Here is a 23,445-nt window from a genome sequence, read left to right as displayed (position 1 = left end):
TAACAAACATTCTCTGCTACTTTTTCTCTTGCTGTTCTTATTCTTAAGCTTGCTGTTTGTTTGTTGGTTCTTGTTCTATGTTTTGCTGTGCTTTTGGTAGAATGTGGTAGTAGTTGTTGCAGTTGGTAACGTATCGTTTGGTTATTGTACCAGTAGATACAGTCACACAAATATACATACATTTTTTTTACCGTATTACGAACCATAGCGGTAAAAGCGTCAACTACAAATTATACAGTTATATTTTTGTGCTGAGAAGTAGTTGGTTGGTTGTCTGTACGTGTATGTATATGTATGTTATAGCCAAGAATGTTGTGCAAGAACAAGAATTAACTAACAACAACTGTAATAATAATAATAAAAAAAGAATACAATATAACCAAGAAACAGTCAGAATAAAGAACTTGGTAGTAAAGCAAAGTGAACAAAAAAAAAAACAGAAGGCAACATGAAAAAACAACAAAACAGTCAGAAAACCAGTAGAATAAAACACATGTACTAGTTGTATGTAGATACGTGCAGTACATTAAACAACAAAAAACGTATGTATTAAAGAATTAACAGAACTATAAACTTGAAGCCCCGTTTAAAAAGCCCCCCCGCCATACATCCCCTCTCTAGTAACAGTACTTGCAATGGCACATAAGCGACTGACTGCCTACATTATGACGGCTAAATTCACTAACTCAAACACCGTACTGTCTGTCGTCGGTAGCCAGTAGTTGTTCGTATGTGCAGCAGTCTTCGACTCATCAAAACTCAATACTCAGAAGATTCATTTTGTATTTAAATTCTAATGAAGAGTCTTGAAAATAAATAACCAAAAAATTGTTACTAAGTACATACTGCTAGTTTAAGTTTTAGCTAACGATTATGAGGTTTTAATGAAAAGCTATTTTATTACCATTTTTATGGTTTTACACTTTATTTATTACATTATTACCCTCATCTTTATTTGTTTTTTTTTTCTTTTTCTTTAAATACTCAATCGTACAATACAAATTGATGCGGTGTTTGTGGTCATTTATTTATACTCGTATTTGGAAAAACTTATTTTCTGCATATGTTCAATTGCTGTAACAACCAAATTTGGTTTTTATAATTTATAACTGACCTTGATTGAGTATTTTTGGTTAGAATATGGATAGAAAAAAACCTGTTAGTGTAAAAAGACACATTTTTTAATATTTATTAATTAAGCTCAAATCTTTAATATTATGTGTAATTTAAAATAAAATTTGTTAATGAAGCTGAGACTGGCTACAAAATGATAAATTCAATTACTTTTTAAATTGGCAAACAATTTAGAATTCTAGCTACAAAATATAGTTTTTATTAATACATATTTTGAAATAAACATTTGTTAATTTAACTTTAAATATTGAGATATAGTTTACTTTGTACAAGTCCTTTATTTAGCTTCTTGCATTATTACATCTTACATTTTGTTTTCAGGTATTTGTTGAATTCGTAATTCATAGCTGTCATATTGTTTTTATATTTCCAATTATATTAACAAGCAAAAATCGGCTGGAAATATTTTCAACTTATAACAAAATTTCCAAAACCATTAAGTGTAGGGCCTAGTGTTCCTAGTGACTTGGAATTTTTCATTCCTGAAAACTATTAAAAAGATCTAAAAATTTTTGAAAAATAAATTGTCTTAAAATTTTACCAGCGCACAGTGGTATGAGAAAAAAAAGAGGGAAATAAATCTGTAACTTCTAAACCCTTAGTCCGATTTGAATGAAATTTGAGTTTAAGTTTAGAATTTTGACCGCATGGGCCCACCAGGGGTGCTACTAGGGTTCCCCAAAGTAGAACACCTCGGGTATCTTCAATTTTTAAAACGATCCTATTTCTTCGGCTGTGTTCCGATTTCAAAACTATTACATCTCTTATAACTTAGGAGATATTCGCATTTAAAAATTAAATTTTCAACATTTTTACCCACTCTAGTCTAGTTTTTTGATAACAGCGGGTCCAAATATTTCCCGATTTTCTCAAATAGAAGAAGAATTATTTAAAAATCGCGACTAGGGTTTTTATCCCGGGAATTCCCGATACAAATTTCCCGGCAATTTTCAATTTTTCACTACCCGATTCCCTGGATTTTTAGTCGGGAATCCCGGGAATTAAAAACTGACGAAAATACATTGAAACCAAGTTAGAACTCTGTTTTTTTTTTCACCAGAAAACAGTGAAAAGTTTTTTGTTTATATCTTGGCAATAATATACCGCTTATTATCACTATTTATAGAATTTATTTCTTATTGAATCATTCTAATTTCTTTAAATTTCTTCTTCAAAATTTTATTAAATTTTTCTTCAATTAAAATCTAGTACAAAAAGGTTTTAAACAATTTTTTCAATCAATTTTGTAAACCATTTGATTTAACAAAAATTTAATCATTCAAAGTTTGAATAAATTCTGTTATTAATTAACTTTAAAATTAAGTCAGTTTAAACAAAGGCTTTCGAATGAATCTAAAAAATTAAATATTATGAATGGGTTTATGGATTAAGATTTTAGTGAATTAAGTTCAAATTTTATTAATTAATTCGAAGCTCTGATATTTAGTAATTATAACACTAAGTTTTTATATGAAATTTGGCTATAATATTCCTAATTTACAGTATCATTATATATTTCGGGAATAGCCGAGTATCCGGGAATGTAGAAAAAAATTTCGGGAAATTAAAAATCCTAATCGTGACTGACTCCAAAGTTATATGCATTTGAATTTAAAAATGTTAAAAAGGCGATTTTTCGCTAGTTTTTGGGAAAAAAGTACCTTTTTTCTTTTTAAGTTATTTAAAAAAATTCTAGGAAGATGTATTAGGAATTTACACCTTTTGAAAATCTAACTTTACGCTAAATATTCTAAATGAAAACAAATTTGAAAATTGTTGAACTTTAGGGCAAAATTTGTTTTTAGAAAATTCTAAGAAATATTTTTACAAATTAATATTTTTAACTTTAAAAAAATATTGTTATCGTCTTTTGTGGAGTAGAACTCTTAGAACTCCCGGGCAAATTGATTAAACATTAAAATATTTGCATATTACGTGGTATTTATAAATTTATCCACTTTTTCCGGAAATCCTCTTTTTTTTTGCTTTTTTACAAAAACACAATACCTTTTCACAGGGCGAAGTTCTGGACAGTTGGGTGGATTTGCCTTCCGTGGTACAAAATTGACTTTATTGTTTGAATACCACACAAGGACTTTATTCTCAATTTTTGACTTGAGTTCTTTTTAAGTTCTTTACCGAATTGCGATCTGGAACTTTCTGAACTTTATACGACTTTAATCCAGCATTAGCTTGATTTCGCACAAAACAATCAGAGCATTTAACTTTACGAACTGCTTTTCTGATAGAAGGGTTCGGTGCTCTTCGAAAGTGTTGTTCTACTTGTTTAGTCTTATTAATATCTATTAGACCTTTTTCTGATCCAATGTTCAAGTCTTCCTTATACTGAAACAGAGTGACGATGAATGAACTTTCAGATCTTTTGCTATTTTTTTGAAAATCAATATTGGATTTTTTTGAAAAGTTTTAATTATTTGTTCATGTATTTTTTTTTCACTGTTCATTTTGACCGAAATAACAGTTAAAAATTAATGATTTCGAAAAGATTAAAAACAAAATAATTTGTGGGACCAAGGATATGTTTTTGGCTGGAATAGTGTGTATAAGTTGTTTCTGACTCACTCTTTAATGTTAGAAAAAAAATTTGTTTAAGAATATTTTTATCCGGTCACAATGGACTTTTCCGTGGAAATGCCCATATATGTATATAAATTAATTTTAACATTTTTGTATGAAAATTACTCTCCGATAGGACTAACCTTTGTGCAAATTTCATCCCGATCGGAAGATATCGATTTCAAAAGTTGATTCACTTGACATGAAATCCCCCATATTCTATATAAAACATATTACCAGATTTTGTGGATATCGTCCCAAAATAACTTTAATAATCTAATACATAAATTGTATGACAATTAAAATGTTTGTTTTGAATAAACATATGTACTTTAATTGCAGCAGGTCACAGTGCAATAATAATCTTATATTTATAATTGAGATAGAAGATTTTTCTAAAACTATTCTTCGCACACTAACCTGTCATGGCTCCACTCGTACTCGGTCCCGAGTATTGTTCCCTCGACGTTGAGGCCGAAGATGTTATCGTTGCCACCGCCTTAGTTGATGTCGTTGTTGTCGTCGACATCGATGACTGTGTATTTTTGTTCAAAGTCTGTCGTTTAATCACAATTTCGGTTGGTATATCGATGGTCATTGATTCTGCCGTTGACGCCGACGTATTGGTGAGAGCTGTTACCGGCTCAAAACAAACATCCAATAGAGTGGCACCCGAAGAAGTTTGCAAACCGGCTATATCCTTAAGATCAATCCAGCTGGCGCCAACTTTATCGCTGTCGGTTAAAGGCAAACTCAAAACTCTGGTATCGTTCTCGTCGACAATGTGAAATGCTTGGGTTGGTTCGATTTTCACTATAATCGGTTGATTGGAAATAATGTGAGATTGTTGCTGTTGTTGTTGTTGCTGATGATGATTATGATGATGCTGGTGCTGTTGTGATTGTTGTTTAGAAGCTTCTTCCAGTTCCTCGAGATCTTGGCTGTCTATATGAACAGCATTGCTGGGAATCATAAGTGTTGTTGTTGTTGTGGTGGTTTCCGAAGATGAAGGTGACGCAGAGGTTGCAAAAATTGCATTCGCTGACGTACAAGTTGAATTTGTTGAAGAAGATGAAGCGTTTGAGGTTTTACGTACCACATCGAATTTTAAAAATGTACACTTGTCGGTTTGCTGATACTGATGTTGTTGCTGTGGTCGCTGTTGCTGCAACACCAAACTGGGCACACTCCTTACCAGAGTAGCTGTTTTCGAGCCCGCTGTGGTGGTTATAAAAGTCAAAGGTGGCGAAGTAGCCTTGTTGGCTGTGGAAATAGTGCGCAACGTTGTGTTGGAGGGCAAAGGAAATATAGAAATTGAGGGAACTTTACTGTTTATAACAGCAGCAGCATTGGCGGCAGTCGATAGTGTTTCGCTATTGGCGGCCGTTGTAACGGTGGTGGTTACGTGGCTGTCATCTCCACCAGCCGACACAGACGTTGACGTCGTCGTTGTCCTTAGCTGCCCTATAGGCTGCTGGATCAATACCAAATTTGTTTTCTCCGTCGTGGTGTTGTCGTTTAGGTAACCTAGATCGGCAACCCTAGATTTGTGTAATAAAATGTCCTCTGCTCTGCTATCGAATGAACTTCTTCAATTTTTATTCAGATGATGGATGTTTTGAAATGGGGCTTTGGTTTGTATTCACTTGATGACTTAGTCGGAGATTGTTCACTTTCAGTACTTGACTCCACTATTTATTAAGGTTTTTTTGTTTAAAACATTGAGTCTTAAGATTTGTGCGTTTAATTATTTTTGCATCCCTTTACCGTAGGGGATTTTTGTGTCTTACGTTTAATTATTATGTATGTTTTTGTTTTTTGTCCTTAAATTTGGGTTTTTTTATTTAAATGAGTTTTTTTTTAATTTTGACGATATTTTATTAAAATATTTCAAATATTATTTTTATGTTTATCGTAATTATTTAACGATTGTACGCGATATGCAGGAATATATAATATTCAAAGAGAAACACGATTATAACGAAGATATTGACGACTCTATAAATGATTTGCAATATAAAAGATTATCTCTGTTTATTGGATTTTTGTTTTGTTTTTTATGAAAATTTGTTTTTGTTTATGCTACTAATCGTAAACCTTTTTTATATGTAGTTTTTATGAGCTTTAGTCAAATTGTTTAACCATACGCCCATAAAGCCGCAAAATGTTTACAATGTTTATTAGTAGAATTTTACTATTTCAGATGAACACCACTGATAATGCTTGGAAGTGAATGAATGAATGAGGTGTTTTATCTAACCCAGCAAACCAAAAAGCATTTGATTTATTAAAACTTTACTGACTAAATTATAGTAAAAAATTTCGATATTCCATAAATTGCAGATTGGGCTCCAAACTCTGTCCTCTTGCGTGACTCAATTTCAGTCTATACTGACTCTCAGTGGGGTCGATCGAATTAACAGTGTTAATAAATCTGAATTCTCTAAACTACTGGTTCCATTGCTAAATTATGTATGAAAGAATCATAGAGGAGGACATAATCTTTAATTTGCGGGAAACAAAATCAAGTCAAGGTAAAAAGCTAAAATTTCAAAATTTTAATATATTTTAAACTTTATACATCATTTTGCAATCGGACCTGTAGTTTAGACGATTTATTACCACTTTTTTGCAACGATATTCAGATGCTTTGGCCATTGAGAAATATACATAGAGCGGAAACTAGAAAATATTACTCAAAATAATCACACGAGTTTTGTTTTCACATTGTTTTTTTTACTACTTAGGTTTTTGACAACTGATTTAGGTCTTTGGCAGGAGTGTTTCTGATCTATGGCTCTGGCATTCTCTGGTATGGAAAAGGATCAGGACTCTTGGATCTTGGTGGAAAGTCGATTGGAATTTTTATAGTTATAGTTACTGGACAATGTATGATTGGATATACGAGGGTGAATCAATAAGTCCGCAACTTTTTTGAATTTCCCGGATCTTAACTGAAACGGCAATACTGCTCCTCTCAACAGGCATCTGTCAGTTGGCTCCTGTCAAAATTTGAACAAGTCATTTAGTTTATGTTTTGACAGCCATAATAGACTACCTCGTGATTTGAGGAGAAATTGGAAAAAAATTTGAATTACGTGTGCTCATTAAGCATGAAAAAACAATCACTCATACCAAGACTAAGCTTGATAAATACTATGGGAACTCTGTACCATCAATTTCAATGGTAAAAATGTGGGTTACTGAATTTCGTTGTGGCCGGACAAGCACGGAAGATGCCGAACGTTCTGGCCGACCAGTTGAGGTTTCTACACCCGAAAAAATTGAAAAGAATCACTATATCGTGTTGGCCGATCGGAGATTGATAGATTGTGGAAGCCGTAGGCATCTCACATGGCTTAGTGGTTTTAAATTTGAATGATCACTTGGGTATGAGAATGCTATCCGCAATATGGCCGTAGACCTGAGACCAAAGAACAGTCTAAACAGAGGGTTTCTTGGGGTGAATCGACGACACAGAATGCCAAGGTAGGTTTGTCAGCCAATAAAGTCATGGCGGCCGTATTTTGGGACACACGCAGTATAATCAGCATTGATTACCTTCAAATGGCTAAAACAACCAATAGAGAATATTATGCCAACTTATTGGTTCGATTTAATGAGGAAAAATTACCGTATTTGGCCAAGAAACAAGTTCTTTTTCACTAGGACAATGCAAGGGTCCATCCTATTCTCCGGATTTAGCCTCGAGTGACTATTTCTTCTTTCCAAACCTGAGGAAATGTATCGGCGGAAAGAGGTTTGAGTCCAACGATGAAATCATCTCACAAACAATACCTGTTTTGATGACTTCGTAAAATCTTTTTTTTTGAAGGGTCAAAGGAATCAATTTTGTATCAAAAAACCTGTGTATCATTTAAAAAGGTACGTACTTCGTATATCGAAATTCAATCACAAGTAATTGAAAATATTCAATCACAAATCAGGCGAAGAAATCATTCCGAGTGTGGCCAGCTTTAAAGATGTATCACTGATAAATCTAGTCAAATTTTTCAGAAGTGCCGGTTGGATCTTAACGATTTCCCGAATATAACTATTAAAACTTGTAGAAGAAATATTCGCCTGAATCTTTTGTAATGGAATTTTATTTTGTCTTTTTTGGTTTGCTGGGTTAAAGTTAAACACATATACACACACACACACAAGTATGCACTGAGATATTGGGGTGTATGTATGAGTTAAAATTACACTTACATGTATATTTTTCATTTATTATTTTATTTTATGGTTTTTTTTTTAATATAAACACAGAATCACAACATTTAAATAAATTTTCAAGTAAAAAATCCGTTTCGCAAATTCAAAAAATTTCATTAATTTTATTTTTTTTTTCGATAAATTGATTGATTTGATTTTGTTTTTAATTGGGTTTTTTCACGGTAAAACTTAATAATTAACCATTTGGGGTTTTTTGTTTGTTAGTTTTATTTTTAATAAAAAAATCAGCCTTTTAAGTGCACTTATAAAACGGTACAACATTAATTTAAATTAAAATTAATTTTAAAAAATAAATTGCTTTAAATAAATACGAATTGCTTTAGTTTTTTATTTCGTTTTTCTTATACCGATTTTCCCGTAACAATTTAACGAAAGTGAATCTCTTTTTGCTCCTGTTTTGGCTTGTCGAGTGTAAGGAAAGGAAATACGAAACAATAGAAAATTCCTGATGAAAAATGTTTTTGTTCAAGCTTTTTAGTTTTTGTTATTTTATTTTAATTAATATAAACTTATTTGCAAATTAATGTTTGAGTCTTATTGTTTTATTTGTATTCGTTTTACTACACTTAAGTTTTTAGTTTAAGAATTTTATTTTATTTTGGAAATTCGTTTCGTTTTATATGATTTTTAGCGTATTTTCTTGTTTTTTTATTATTTTTTAAATGCAATCTTAACTTTTCTGTATTGCACAAACACTAACAGACTGGATGGATGGATGGTTTGGATATTTTTTTTTAGATGTAGATGTGTATCCTGGCTGCAACAATGCGAACGAACATAAATGCAGCAGCGTGTGCGCACTCTATAAAACCAGGGAGAGAGGAACGGCGGGGGTTCGTTTGCAACATGAAGAAGCACACCAAAAAAAAAACAACTCACACACACTCGAGAAACAAACAAAAAAAAGAAAAAAAACTTTAACATGGGGTGCTGCTGCCACAAATAATGTCAAAGTAATTGGAAGTGTGTCGTTTCAGAGCAACAACAACAATAACAAAAAGCACCATAAATGAAAAGCGAAAAAATTCAACATCTCTACCAACCATCCCCCACAAAATAATAATAAACCGTTAGATAAATTAAGGAAAAATCGATATTTCCGTCAAGCGTTGCCATATTTTATTCCATTTCATTTTGTTTTTATTTATTTATTTAAACGCATTAGCACATGTTTTTTGTGGACAATTGCAATTCAATTGTTTCAATTATTTTTTGTTGTTGGTTTTTTTTTTGTATTATTATTTCTTTATAACACTTTGCTGTTTTTGTATGTGTGATATAGATAGATAGATATTTTTTGTTGTTTTGCAAATCTTCCAGTTTTTGCGTTGAATACTTCTCTACTTTGAGAATACAAACAACAGAATGCAGCATGTTTGTATTCACTTTTGTTGTTTTTGTTTTTTTTTCTATTTTGATTTTTTTTGTTGTTGCTGTTGCTTTCAACGAAATATCCAGCAAGGACACGAAAATTCTTCCAGTTTTTCATATCGTTCCAGGATTGCGTATAGAGCAAACAATATTTATGTGTTATGCCTGCTATTCGTTCTATGCAGGGCAGAGATTTAAATATATGAATTGTTAAAGAAAAAATTGAGCAAAATGTTTCTTTATAACATGAGTTAAAGTGAACGAATCTTGGTTTTATTTAATAAAAAATACTAAACGTTTTCACTCATAATAACATGGACATTTCCACAGAATGGTCCACCGTGACCAGCAATAAAAATCTTTTTTTTAACATTATGTCCAAATTAACTTTGGACACAAAAGTAAAAAGCCTGAAATTCCTAACAAAACTTATAATACTAATAATAAAACAACAAGAATTGTAAACACTATTTAGTACCTACTCGCCACAAATTTCGAGTAATATAAGTTAAAATGAACATGAAGATAATAAGATTACATACAAATTTCTAAAACTAACTCACCTTGCAACCGTCCTGGATACCAACCCATTACAAAATTCTTACAATTTTTATCTTTAATTTGAAAAACCTAAACATTGGTAAGAATCTCCAATCGAAGCTAATAAAAGAACAAGCAAATTTTTTACATATAAATCCCTTTTCTTCTCAAAAATACGTAAATTTATTCAAATGTTGTACAAATTCATTAAACATTAAAATAGTTTTCAAATATTTCGGAAATCCTCCCATTAAAAATTTTATAGTTGCTTCCGTTACCTTTTTGGACGAGGTTGTCCACATACGCTTAAAATCGGACATGTTCTGGGATACCTTTCCTGTGTTCTTTAATTCTGTTTCTCCAAGAACCCAATACCTTTCCACCTCCCGCCTCCCGCTTTACAAAATTTACATTAATGTTTTAATACCACTCAAGAGCCTTTTTCCATAGTGGCATGATGACAAATCGGGCCAGAAATATGTAGGTACTCTGTGATGTTTTAAGAAATATAAATGCCGTTTTTGTGTTTATCGCGCCTGATGTCAAAATGATTGGCTTTTTTTCCCACAACTGCAAATGGAAGAACTTCGTGGGGAATTTTATTTTTTTTTTGTCTGGTATTGTCTGCCAGTACATAAGTTTCATCATCCATCACTAGGGTTTTTAATTTCACGACCTTTTTTGATTCCCGGGAATCGGGAAAATTTGTTTCTACATTCCCGGGTACCCGGCTATTCCCGAAATATATAATACTGTAAATTATGAATATTGTAGCTAAATTTCATATAAAAACTTAATGTTATAATCATTATGTATATATGGAGCTTCGTCTTAATTAATTAAATTTTACTTTAACTCAGTAAAATCTTAATGCGTAATTAAAAAATGTCAGCCTTTCATTCCATAAATGTATTCCCAACATCTAATTCTTTAGCTTCATTTAAATTTAATTAATTTTGCATATAATAAATAATAAAATTTATTCAAACTTTGAATGATTAAATTTTTGTTGATTCAAAATTACTACAAATTGAGTTAAAATTTTGTTTCTTCATTCAGTTTTATTTAGCTTTTAATCATTTACAAAACAAGTACTATTGCTGTGTTTTCTTTCAAGGCTAAAATCCATTCTTTACTTGAAAATACCAAATGGTGTGCCTTTGTTCTACTAGAAGTTTCTGGAATAATTCGCACCGGTACATCTTGGCTTTGAAGATTAGTCACCTTTATTTCTAGATCGTGCAGTTTTCCATATGTCTTTTTAAATGTTCATTCGAAAAACCCCAAATAAATATTCAGGGCTATTCCTGTTCTCACTTTCACCATTCACCTTATTTTTGGAAGCATAATTACAACAATAGTATCTAATTTTCTCAGCATTTCTAATTATAAATGTTTACACCTGATTTTTTTAACCTTAATTATATAATTTTCGAAATTTTATTTTATATGATATTGTTGTAATTATGCTTTCAAAAATAGGGTGAATGGTGAAAGTGAGAACAGGAATAGCCATGATTAATAATCGGTCTATTATTGCCGAGATATAAACGAAAAACTTTTCACATTTTTTTAAAAAAAAACGAGTTCTAACTTATTTTGTTTAGTCAATTTTTAATTCCCGGGAATCCCGACTAAAAATCTCGGGAATCGGGTAGTGAAAAATTTGCAAAATTCCCGGGAAATCTGTTGATAAATAGATGATTTTTTCTAACATTATATTAAAAAAATTTCTAAATTTTGTAAATATAATGTATTTTTAGCAAGGTTGGCTACCGCTACCCCTAAAATAACCTTTCAGCTCAAATAACTGCAATAATCGTTACCGAAATAATTGTAATTAGCGTTACCTTTATCTTATTACCGTTTTGAATCGGTAACCAACCTTGATTTTTAGTTAAAATTTATTGTTATCTTGAGAAAATTTTACTGTAATCAGAAAAAATATTTTTGCTTGCTCTTAGCTACTTTTAATGACAAAATTTATATAAAAAACTATCAATGAAATAGCAGTGACTTTTAACCAAACATTTTCATTAAAGTTGATATGTACTCTTCACCATAAAGGTAGGGTCACACATGGCAAATATTTGACGAAAAAGATGTAACCACTACATCGTTTTTTGACATATTTTTGATCTAAATCTGGATTACTAAGTCAATACAATAATATATACAAAAAAAATGACAAATTAAGAAAAATTGACAAAATAAGAAAATATGTAGTTAGAAATTTTAAAAAAATAAAGATACTTACCATTTTGAACAGAGCTTGTCCTTTTTTCATAGGAGTAACATGAGCAAAATTTCAATGTATTTAAAGAAAATTGGAAAAAAATTTCGAAAAATATCTATTTTTTGGTGGATGTCTCAAATTTTGGTGCATAACTCTGGATGAACTAGACCGATTTTGACCATTTTCAATACCAAAAATTTCTGATCCACAAGTAATATTTGATTTTTTAAGTCCTTTCATCCTCCTAAGTCCTTCCGTGTTAGGGCCTACACGGGTTCAACAGACAGACGAACAGAAGGATGATCATAGCTATACTTTTATACTTTTGTGGGTCTGCGATGAATATTTCGATGTGTTATAAACGGAATGATAAAACAATCCCCCATATTTTTCGTGGTGGGTACACAGAAAAAATTATATTTCAATTCAAATATTTATCACATATTGAACTAATTTAAATTATTTCATAATTGAATCAAGTATTCATGTGTTCAAAAACAAAATTTTCTGATATTTTCTACAGAATTTTGAGGTTTTGAATTTGATAATTTTGATAATTGAATATACAATTTTCGTTATTGGCTGAACTTTAATAAAAAAAATTATTGAATACACATTTTAGGGCCTCATTTTATAAAACGAAACGACAAACGTTAAACAAATTTTGTATGGAAAATATTCAAGTTTCAAACTATTTTCCTAGTATTCTTCAAAATGAGACCCTTAGATATTGTTTGTGTTTTCAATTACGAAAATTGTATATTCAAGAATTTTTTATTAAAGTTCAACCAATAACGAAAATTGTATATTCAATTATCAAATTCAAAACTCAAAATTCAGTAGAAAATATTGTTTTGGAGCACATGAATACTAATGTTTATTTTTAATTTGAAAATCATTCTTACTTTATTATAGATACCTTAAACTTTTCCAGGTATTTAATAGTCACAAGCTTTTGGTTTTTAAGTTAGGTTCGATTTAAAAATGAATGAAGAATGTCATTTCAATGTTCAATGTAGCCAACATGGAATAAAACTATAAACTATTGATCTCGTTTCTTTGAGGTAGTTTTCTCCATATTTTTGTTTATATGAACTATTTTTTTTTTAAATTTTAACTTTAAAATATATTTATTCGACTTTTCTAATTTGAAAAATTTGATTCAGTCGAATGAAAAATTTATTTTTTCCTCGAATATTTGAATAATTTTTATTCGAATGCCAAGCATATATAAAGCACATTCAGCGAGGGAGAGAGGGTTTCTCTAGATAATTGATTATTCGATTCAGGATCCTTCATTCCCCAAATGTTCGTGACAGAAATTACAAAAAATTACAAGTTTTTTTATTACCTACAAAAATGTAGAGTAATGTACAAAAATTTATATAAAAAAAAAGAATTCATTACATAAAACTCTGCCTGAAATCATATGCTGGTAAAAACATTTTCTACTCCTTTTTTCTATATTGCATGTGTGCCTGCATGAGTGTGATTGTGTGTGTGACTAAAATGAAAACTTTCACAACAAATTTTCACTTTCCACTTAACCCTTATTTTATACTTTTATTAATTTTAATTTTCTTCTATTACAAACCTAAATGCTCCCATATTATTAGTAGTAGAATTATAATAAACGAAAAGCCAACAGGAAATTAAGTGCAATTCCTTTAACAAAAAAGGGATACTTCCTTCCAAACTGCCCGCCTGTATGTCTTGTTTAAAGAATTTCCTTTTTAATTTTCATGCAGCTTTCAGAGAGTTGCAGAGTAAAATCAAAGAGAGTCAGAGAGAGAGTACAAGAGGGTGGGGGCTTTTTCAAGTTGTTTATGTGCATGCATGTTTATTTCCATTGTTGTTGTTTGTTTTGTTTCTTCTTGTTTTTGTGTGTTTTTTTTTCTTTAACGAAAACGATGTTAAAAGCACACGGAAACACACACACTCAGTCACTGACAAAGAAAAACAACAACGCGGAAAAATAGGACTCGTCACTGGAAAATAGGGTTAGTAGGCATAATGCCAAGTGCATTGGCTGGAAGTCTATATGTAAACCATAATTTGTGCCATTAATTCATCCCTTAAAAACAGGTGCGGTGTGAAATTATTGTAAAACTATGTTTATTGCTAAAGGACTGGGATATCCTTTGGAATTTGATTATTATTTTAGGAAATTTTCCGCAAGAGTTTTTAAATATAATAAAGGAATAACGGTAAATTTTATATTTGAATTTTTTTAAAGTTTCAATGTCGCGTTCCGGTACCTAAATCATCGTTTGTTATCAGTACTGCGCAAACGATTTAATAAAGTGGCTCAAAATTATAATTCAAATAAAAATTTTTAAATAAAAAGCAAGTTACCGCATCGAATAATCACACTAAATATGTTATTTTCATAATAAAAATGTGTCTCGTTCACGATCATATGTGTATCTGGCATAAATCAACATCACAAAATATACATATGTACTTATACATATGTTGCGTTACAAATCATACTAAAGTTTATAAAACAAAAACCAATGCAAACATTTCTACAATACATTTTAATTTAAAACTGTTTTCATTAATAAATTATTTTCCAGATCGCAGACTTTTGCATTTTTGTAGAATCAGTCGAAAAATAGTTCTAGTAGAATGTGTTCCATCGGTCTCAACGTGCGAGAGATGAATTGTGTGGTTTAGAAGTGGTGATTTTGATGAAGACAAAAATCACCCAGCCAAACAAGTTTGAAGACCAAGAATTGGAGGCACTTCTCCATGGAGATTGTTATAAAAGTAAACAAGAGTTTGCAAAATCATAGGGAGCTAATCAATCATCGATTTTAAAACGTTTAAGGCCAGCAGCATTTATCCTAAAGCAGTTAAATGGGGTACCAATGAATTGAAGCCGAGAGACCTTGAAAAACGATTTTGCATATCCGAAATGATGTTTGAACGCTATAAAAAAATATAATTTTTGCACCGAAACATTACTTGCTATGAAAAATGGATCCATTACGATAACCCGAAGCGTAAGAGATCGTATGTGAAGCCCGGCCAACCAGCCGAATCGACACCAAAGCCAATTATCCATGTCGCTAAGGTAATTCTCTGTTATAGGTGGCAGCAAAAGGGTCCTTCCTATCCATTATGAGCTGCTGAAATCTGACCAGACAATCACATGGAAACTATACCGAACGCAACTGATTCGTTTGGTCGAAAAACGCCCAGCCTGATATGAAATCGTAATATTCCTTCATGATAACGCTCGGTCACATTATGCAATACCCGTGAAAAGTATATATAATGAAGTGGTTGGGAAGTTTTGCCTCACCCGCCTTATAGTCCATACTGTGCCCCTTCCGACTAATATTTGTCGCGATCGATGCAGAACGCTCTCTCTGGGATACGGTTCACTTTGTATCACAGAGTATCCGATATTGACTTGATTCGTTTTTGGCCACAAAAGATGAGCAGTTATTTTGTCTTGGAATCCATATGATGCCAGAAAGATGGGAAAATGTCATAGCTAACAATGGTTAATACTTTGAATAAATTTATATTGCAGAAAAGTTTCAAAAAAAAGCTAAACATTTGAAAAAAATCCCGCATTTTTAAGTCATATACCCAATAGTTTAATTTGTTATTGAAGTTCCATATTCTTCGGGTAATTTGTAATAACTATTTTTCCAAAAAAATATTGTTCCCTATATCTTGTTAAAAAGCTAATTCAGTATAGATAGCGATCATGAGAACACCTTAACTAAGTTCTTTGCAAAAACTTAAAACTTCAAGGCCGTAAAGCCTAACGATATCCTATCATTCTACTTTTTTGCTTACAGTGCTCAAGATATGCCATTTTATTTCTTGAATCAGAAGCTGGATCATCAATATTTCCCACAATAAATCTTTTTTGTCTACTAAAACAGTTAGTTAGTTATCCCTGTAAAATCTAAAGTTCTTAAATTTATTTTACAAAATTATGTCGATATGTTAAATTTTATGAAATGTTGCTTATATTTCAAGTTCTTTTTAAATTTTTAATTAAAGACTTTGTCGCAATAAACGGAAGTGGAAAATTACAATTTAATACAAATTTATTAATACATACTTAGAAGTATGTGTTTTATATATTTTACATATATTTACTGAAAACATAACTAGCTTCTCAAACTGTTTCTTTAGAAAAACCGCTTTAAGAATTTTAACTCGTTTTCAATGTTTAAATGAATGAATGGCTGAATGTTTAATTGCAACCTAAAATTTTCCCACAAACCAGCAACTAATTAAACCAAAGAATTTTAATTTAACTGTATAAGCATAATTTTTAAATTACAACAGTTTTTCTATGTTTACAATTAAAAAAAAAATAAAGAAAACTTTCAATAAACAACAATATTTAGAAGAAACTTACAAATAATTCTTAAAACTTATAAACACTTAATAATAAAAAAAAATATCTAAGAACCAGCCAGAAGCAGCAAGAACTAAAATGAATAGTACCATGTAAAAAGATCATTAAATACATTTTTGTAACACACTGTAGTTTGTTCAGTTCAGTTTAGTTGTTATTGTGCCACAAAATGTACTTGTGCAGTATTTTAAGAATTATTACTGCTGCTTCTACTCGTATCCATATGTATGTTTGTATGTATGGATATAGTATCTGTGTATAGTGGTTTGTTGTACCATCTTCTTTTTCGTCTTTGACTTCTCACACAATCGAAGCTCTGCACAAAAATCAAACTTGTTTACAGAATTTAAAGAAAGAAAAAAAATACAATACAAAAATAATAAAAAGTCCCGTAATAAAGTCCCAGTTAAGTGAAATACTCGTACATAAACCTGTTATATTTTGTACTCGTAAACACACACGAATAAGTACTTGCTAGCAGTGTTACCAGAGCTTGCATCATAAAACTCCCCAATAATCGAATCGATTTTATGGCAAAACAAATTGTGCAAAATCACTGGTAATCAGGATGTTGTGACAGACAATGTCTGTAAGGGTTCTTGAGCATAGGTTGGAATTCAATACTAGTACGACTTAATGTTTTATTTTGAAACACAAAAGTTCGACAGATTATGTTGCTTCATCGGTAAGCTTTTGATGCTCAGGTCATCAGAATACAGTATTCAAATGTCGAAAGAAGACCAGAAGAGCTTATCGGTGACAGTAGGATATCCAACTCTATTGGTTCGTTGGACCATTGTCGCAAAGTGGTTTGAATTTCACTGTTCCAATGATACTACAATGAAATGAGTTCTGTTGAAACAAGGAAACTTGTACCCGATAACCGCAGATGTTTACGTAATACATGTCTTTCAACAAAAACTTATTCATTTGAGGTCAATTGGCGAATAGACCGGACAGCACATTACAGGGAAAATTCGTGTTGGGCGTATGTGGAATAAAACTTCTGCTGAGGTTTTTCCTGCCACTTTCAATGTCGGAATGCTCAAATCGAATTTCCACAAACATTACTTCTCTACTTTCTCCTAGTTCCAACACAACACATTGCCGCAGTGCCAGTTCCAGCATAAATTACTCACGGTGCTCGTCATGGAAGAGCTAGATTTGTTCAACTTTTTAGATTTTATATCGAAACAAATGTATTCAAAGTATAGTCCATTGTTAGTTATGACCTTTTCCCATCTGTCTGGCAACATATGGATTCCGGGCCAAAAGAACGGCTCATCTTTTGAGGCCACAAATGAATCAAGTCAATTTCTGATACTCTGTTCGGAAGTGGAGCGTGTCCCAGAGAGAGCGTTATGCATCGATTGAAACAAATAGTAGTCGGACGGGCAAGGTTTGGACAGGTAACATGCAAAATGTTACTGAGCGTTGTCATGATGGAATATTATGGTTTCATTCTGGACGTTATTCGGTCAATGCTCGCTTCAAACGCATCAGTTGCGTTGTGTACAGGTTCCCTGTGGTGGTCTGGCCATCATGTAGATAGGACCCTTTTGGTCAAACCAAAAACAGAGCATTACCTTAGCGCCATGGATATTTGGCATTAGTATCGATTCGGCTGGTTGGCCGGGCTTCACATACGATCTCTTACGCTATGGGTTATCATAATGGATCCATTTTTCATCGCAAATAATGGTTCGGTGCAAAAATTATTTTCTTTTATAGCGTTTAAGCATCATTTCGGACATGCAAACATTTTAAAATTGCAGCTTGAGTAGCTCCCAATGATTTTGCAAGCTCTTGCTGAGTTTTGCGACAATCTTCAAACTTTTATGGTTGGCATGGGCGATATTTGTCTTCCGTGTAAAAATCACCACTTCTGAACCGCATGAACTATTTCTCATACTTTGAACCCCATGGAACACATTCACCATAAACTTTGGTGTGTTTCAGCGGCACATTTTTTTTAAATTAAAGAAGTAAAGCAAAACTTCCCGCCATGTTGGTACAAAATTCGGCATTTTCGATGCAAAAATTAAATTTATTGTTTACACTATAATGTTCAATAACTAAGTGAGAATAAATGTTAGATATGCACCCTTCAAAATGACATACAAGTTATAAATAAGAAAAACCGCGTTCAAAAGATACGCCATTTATTGTAAATCCCGAATTTTTAAGTCCGGTGTTTTGTAAATTTCTGTCAAATAGTTCGAATTTTGGTTAAATTAATTGGCCCGTAATCATAGTCAAACACTAAAGTCGGTTCTTTTTAGAAACAACTTTAATATAAATACCTGCTTTTAATTATTTTGAAACTATAGTCAAAATTAAAGTGTGTTTTAAATTGAACCGACTTTAACTGGGTGCCACCTCAAATGTAGAAAATGTTTTCATACAATATACAAAAAGATATAGACAAGTGGCAAAATTAAAAAAAAAACAAAAAAGGTAAACAATAAAAGTAACAGCAAATTGTGGTGGAAAAATGGAAAAGTAAGATTAATATCATAATTAGGATATTTTGGTTCTAACTTTATTGATAACTATTCAATAATTGCAAAATCTCTGTCAATATCTGGTAATATAAACATTTTTGACTTTTTGTCGAACTTTTTTACTTGGTGAAGAACAGTTGATGCTGTTGTTAAATGAGCTTCAGCTAGTTTTATATTTACAGTCGACTTGAACGTCAAAAGTATATTTTATCTTGTCTATGGTAGACCTAAAGTCCACTCTTAAGTAAAGACGACTTTATTTCTCTTAAAATATACTTTATTTCTGACTATGATTATGGGCCATTGTAGCTTTTATAAGTAAAAGGCGGCTTTTTGGTTACATTTAATAAATAATTCAAAATTAAATAAAAACTTTCGAAAAATAACAAAATATTTCATAATATTTTTATGAAAATCTCAAATGTTTTATAATTTCACCTTTGAATTCTACAGTACTAATGTTAAACTTATCCGATTTCAGTCAGATTTGAGGAATATATAAATATTTATATCTGATATTGCATAATGTTGAAACAGGGCAACATTATAGAATAGATTGGTCCTTTGATCCACTGCAAACGAGGGCAAATGTTACGAACATATGGAAATGGCAACACCGACTCCTATGCATCTGCACATGTGTGTATCTATGTGTGTGCGGTCGTACTTGATTTTCGTACTCATAAACGTTTCGTACATCAAACATCGTACAAGTTAAAGCTAACGAAAAAAACAGAAAAGAAATGTGTTGTTGCTGTTGCATTTGTTGTTGTGGCTGTATGTCAGTCAGTTTTTATCTAATTCTATATTGCGCAACTGTGTTGCAATGTTACAATAAACAAACAGCAACTGCAACAACAAAAACAACAATGTGTAAACATTTTAACAAACCTAGACTGGTTTGTGGTCGTAGTATTGTATATGGATGGATGGATGTTTTTGTTGTACTCGTTCGTAATGGGTTTGGTACGAATATCAACAACGACGAACAACGGATGAATAACTAGTTGTTTGGTCGGTTGGTTGGCTGGCTGGCTGGATGGCTGGTTGTTATTGTTGTACGAGTTTGATGTATGAATTGCATGTATGAGAAAAACATAACATAACAGTAGTTATGGAACATTAATGCATGTTTGCAACCTTAGTTGCTGGTTTTTTGAAATGTGCAACAACAACCAACAAAATACAACAACAAAAAAAATCAAATGAAAAACTAAATAAAAAAATATGACAACAATGTGTGGTCAAGTTCAATTTTTCTTTCTGTGTGCCCCCAAAATAGAAGGAGGTGTTTGTTTTATTTTCAAGTCGTACTATTATTAAATCAGGGTATGATCACTTACTTTTTATGTTTTGGTAAAAGGAATGGAATGCAAGAAATTTAAAATAGTTTTAAATGTTTAAAAATTTCTAAATGGGTGGTGTTTTTTATTATTTTAACTCAAACATATTAAAAATGTGGGAGTCCGACCGAATCGGTTTGAGCCTGATGCGGCGATAAACGTAAGACCAAAATCGACTCCTTTTTTTATATAGAAGATGTCTAAGAATATCTCAATAAAAGCCAACAACTGAGTTTATTACTATGTAAATCGATTATACCATGTGTATAGAAAAATGTATTAAAATTGTTATAGGGTGAAATCTCTAAGTTTTTCAATATTTTTTTTTTGGGTTTTTTATACAAAATTTTAAAAATAATTTTTTGTATTTTTGTTCCAGAAAAAAAAATATATATTTTTTTAAATTTGCAGGAGATTTTCAAATGTTTAGCCTTTATTTTGAAACATTTGAACAATATAAATTTATTCAAAGTTTTGGCCATTGTTAGCTATGACCCTTTCCTATCTTTCTTCCAACATATGGATACCGAGCCAAAAACTACTCATCTTTTGAGTCCAAGAACGAATCAAGCCAATTTCGAATTATCTGTTCTGAAGTGAAGCATATCCCAGAGTGAGCGTTCTGCATCGATCATTAATTCATATTGTTAAACAAAGTTGGTCATCATTGGAAATTTTATTAGCTCCCCAAGATCCCATCATTATTAAATTTAACTAAAACATGAAATCTTTGTGAATAATAATGGTCTCGGAAAGAATAAAATATCTGCAATCTATTGGGTGTATGACTGAAAAATTCGCTATTTTTTCAAATTTGTAGCTTTTATTTTGAAACATTTGTACAATATAAATTTAATCAATGTATTGGCCATTGTTAGCTATGACCTTTTTCCATCTTTCCTGCAACATATCCATTCCGAGCCAAAAAAAATTCTAATTTTTTGTGGAACGAATCAAGCCAATTTCGTGTATTCTGTTCCAAAGTAAAACGTATCCAAGAGAGAGAATTCTGCATCGATCGAAACAATTAGTAGCCGGACGGTGCACGGTCTGGACTCTAAAGTGGGTGAAGTATAACTTCCCAACCACTTCATTCTAAATACTTTTTAACAGGTATTGCAACATGTGGCAGATCGTTCTCATGATGGAATATTACGGTTTCATGTCTGTCGACATATTCTGGGCGTTTTTCGGACAATGCTCGCTTGAAAAGAAGCAGTTGCGTTCGATACATGTTCCCTGTGATGGACCATTTTGCACTGTACCTTAGCGCCATGGATATTTGACTTTGGTGTCGATTCGGCTGGTTCTTCCATCTCGGGTTATCGTAATGGATCCATTTTTCATCGCAAGTAATGAGTCGGTGAAAAAATGATTTTCTTCTCAAGCTGCATTTCGGACATGCAAAATCGTCTTTCATATATTCGTATGGTTCCGAAGTGCAGCTGGCAAATTGCTGCTTGAGTAGCTCCCAATGATTTTGCAAGATATTTTTGAGTTTTACAGTAATCTTCATGGAGTAATGCCTCCAATTCTTGGCCTTTAAACTTTTTTGGCTGGCCTGGGCGATTTTTGGCTTCCGTGTCAAAATCATCTCTTCTGAACCGCACAAATCACCTCTCGCACGATGAAACCGATGAAACACATTCATCATGAGCAATCAGTGTGCTTCAGCAATAACTTTCAGCATATGAAGCTTTGTTGGCAGAAAATCTGACGTTTTCGAAGCAAAATAAATGTGTTGTTTACACTATAATGTTCAATAACTAAGTGAGAATAAATGACAGATATGTACTCTTCAAAATGACATATAAGTTTTTAAAAACAAAAACCGTGTTCAAAAGATACGCAATCTATTGTAAATCCATCATCCCAATAAAATTTTTTCTAAATTATTTATCCTTTGAAATTTTAAAGCTAATTTAATAGAATATCTGACCCGATAAAGAAATACTGAGTATGCAGTGTTATTATGAATGGTTTCCATTGGTGTAATTTAAACTTTAGATGTCTCATCTCTTGTTCATTTTATTAATCTTTTTTGTTACGATTATTCCCGATTTTTTTATTTATTTTATATTATAGTATTACCAATATTGTAAAGACTTAAGGATCCCTTAAAACCCGTATGAACAATAGATCATTACTGCACTGAAGCCATTTATCTATACGATGTAATTATTATATAAATTATCAAATTGCCAAAAAATAAATACTTGTAATGTGCTTAAATAATTCATTTGCTGGACAGGTAGTGAGCAGTGAGATCTGTAAAACAGACCTCGGCCAAGTCCTCTTATATATAATCCATATTAGTGAAATTAAGAGAATGATCATTTGAAACTTACCTCTTATAGTACTGGGCATTATATTGTTTTGCAGTTTTGGTTTACAATCAAAGACAATTTTTGTTTTTTGTTTAAAATTAATTTTTTATGTTTATATTTTTTTTTGTAATAAAACTAAACAGTTATTTTCTAATTTGATATATTTTTACAACGTTGAGCATAAATTTCGTTTTTCTCTTTACTTATTTATTCACATGCTCATTATTAAGACACTCATTCACTAACACATGCTCATGGATTCGGAAAAACTAGAGCAGGAGCAGACATTGAGTTTGGCATACATTTAAGCCTAGTCTGAGTTACTAAAGGTAACGGCAGCATTGTAATCGTAAACACGTTAATAAAAACACCTTTCAACATCGCTCCAACTATTTGTTTGGCCATAAACAAAACGTTAGTGGAGTCTTTTAATAGTTGTTGTTTGAATTGTTGTTGAGATTTAGTTTCTTTAGGTTTTTTAAATGTTTAAAATTACAACTAAATTCTTTTGTTTAAATAAAATGATTAATAAAAAAAGTTTATAAATATTGACTTTAACGGGTGGACTAACGGTTACACACTGAAAAACCTTTTTTAACAATTGATGGCCAAGAGATGCATGTTGCCTGCCTGCCTGCCAGCCAGCTTTCTTTGCCTTATTGCGAAAAAGAAGATGCAGTGGAACAAACACACAAAAAAAAAACAATTTTGTTTTTTGTTTAACCATCGAAAACTTGCCTTTCATGAGATTGTTGCTTGTTTTGGCTTTAAAGCCAGAGTGTTT

At 31.6% G+C, this 23,445-nt stretch overlaps 1 protein-coding gene across 1 annotated transcript in view; it reads right to left on the bottom strand.

Annotated features, from left to right (window-relative positions):
* Hr3 (Hormone receptor 3) overlaps nucleotides 1-22,740 on the bottom strand; it is a 113,566-nt gene extending 90,826 nt beyond the window's left edge. The window contains exon 1 of the mRNA XM_065512127.1: nucleotides 22,683-22,740. Within this exon, the coding sequence (XP_065368199.1) occupies nucleotides 22,683-22,701 (19 nt within the window). The 5' untranslated portion in view covers nucleotides 22,702-22,740. The remainder of the gene's footprint in view (nucleotides 1-22,682) is intronic.
* Between the last annotated feature and the right edge of the window lie 705 nt (nucleotides 22,741-23,445).

Source organism: Calliphora vicina, chromosome 5, assembly GCF_958450345.1.
Source record: "Calliphora vicina chromosome 5, idCalVici1.1, whole genome shotgun sequence".
Taxonomy (NCBI): domain Eukaryota; kingdom Metazoa; phylum Arthropoda; class Insecta; order Diptera; family Calliphoridae; genus Calliphora; species Calliphora vicina.
The sequence above is the reverse complement of the archived record's forward strand: the minus strand, read 5'-3'. Positions and strand labels throughout refer to the sequence as shown.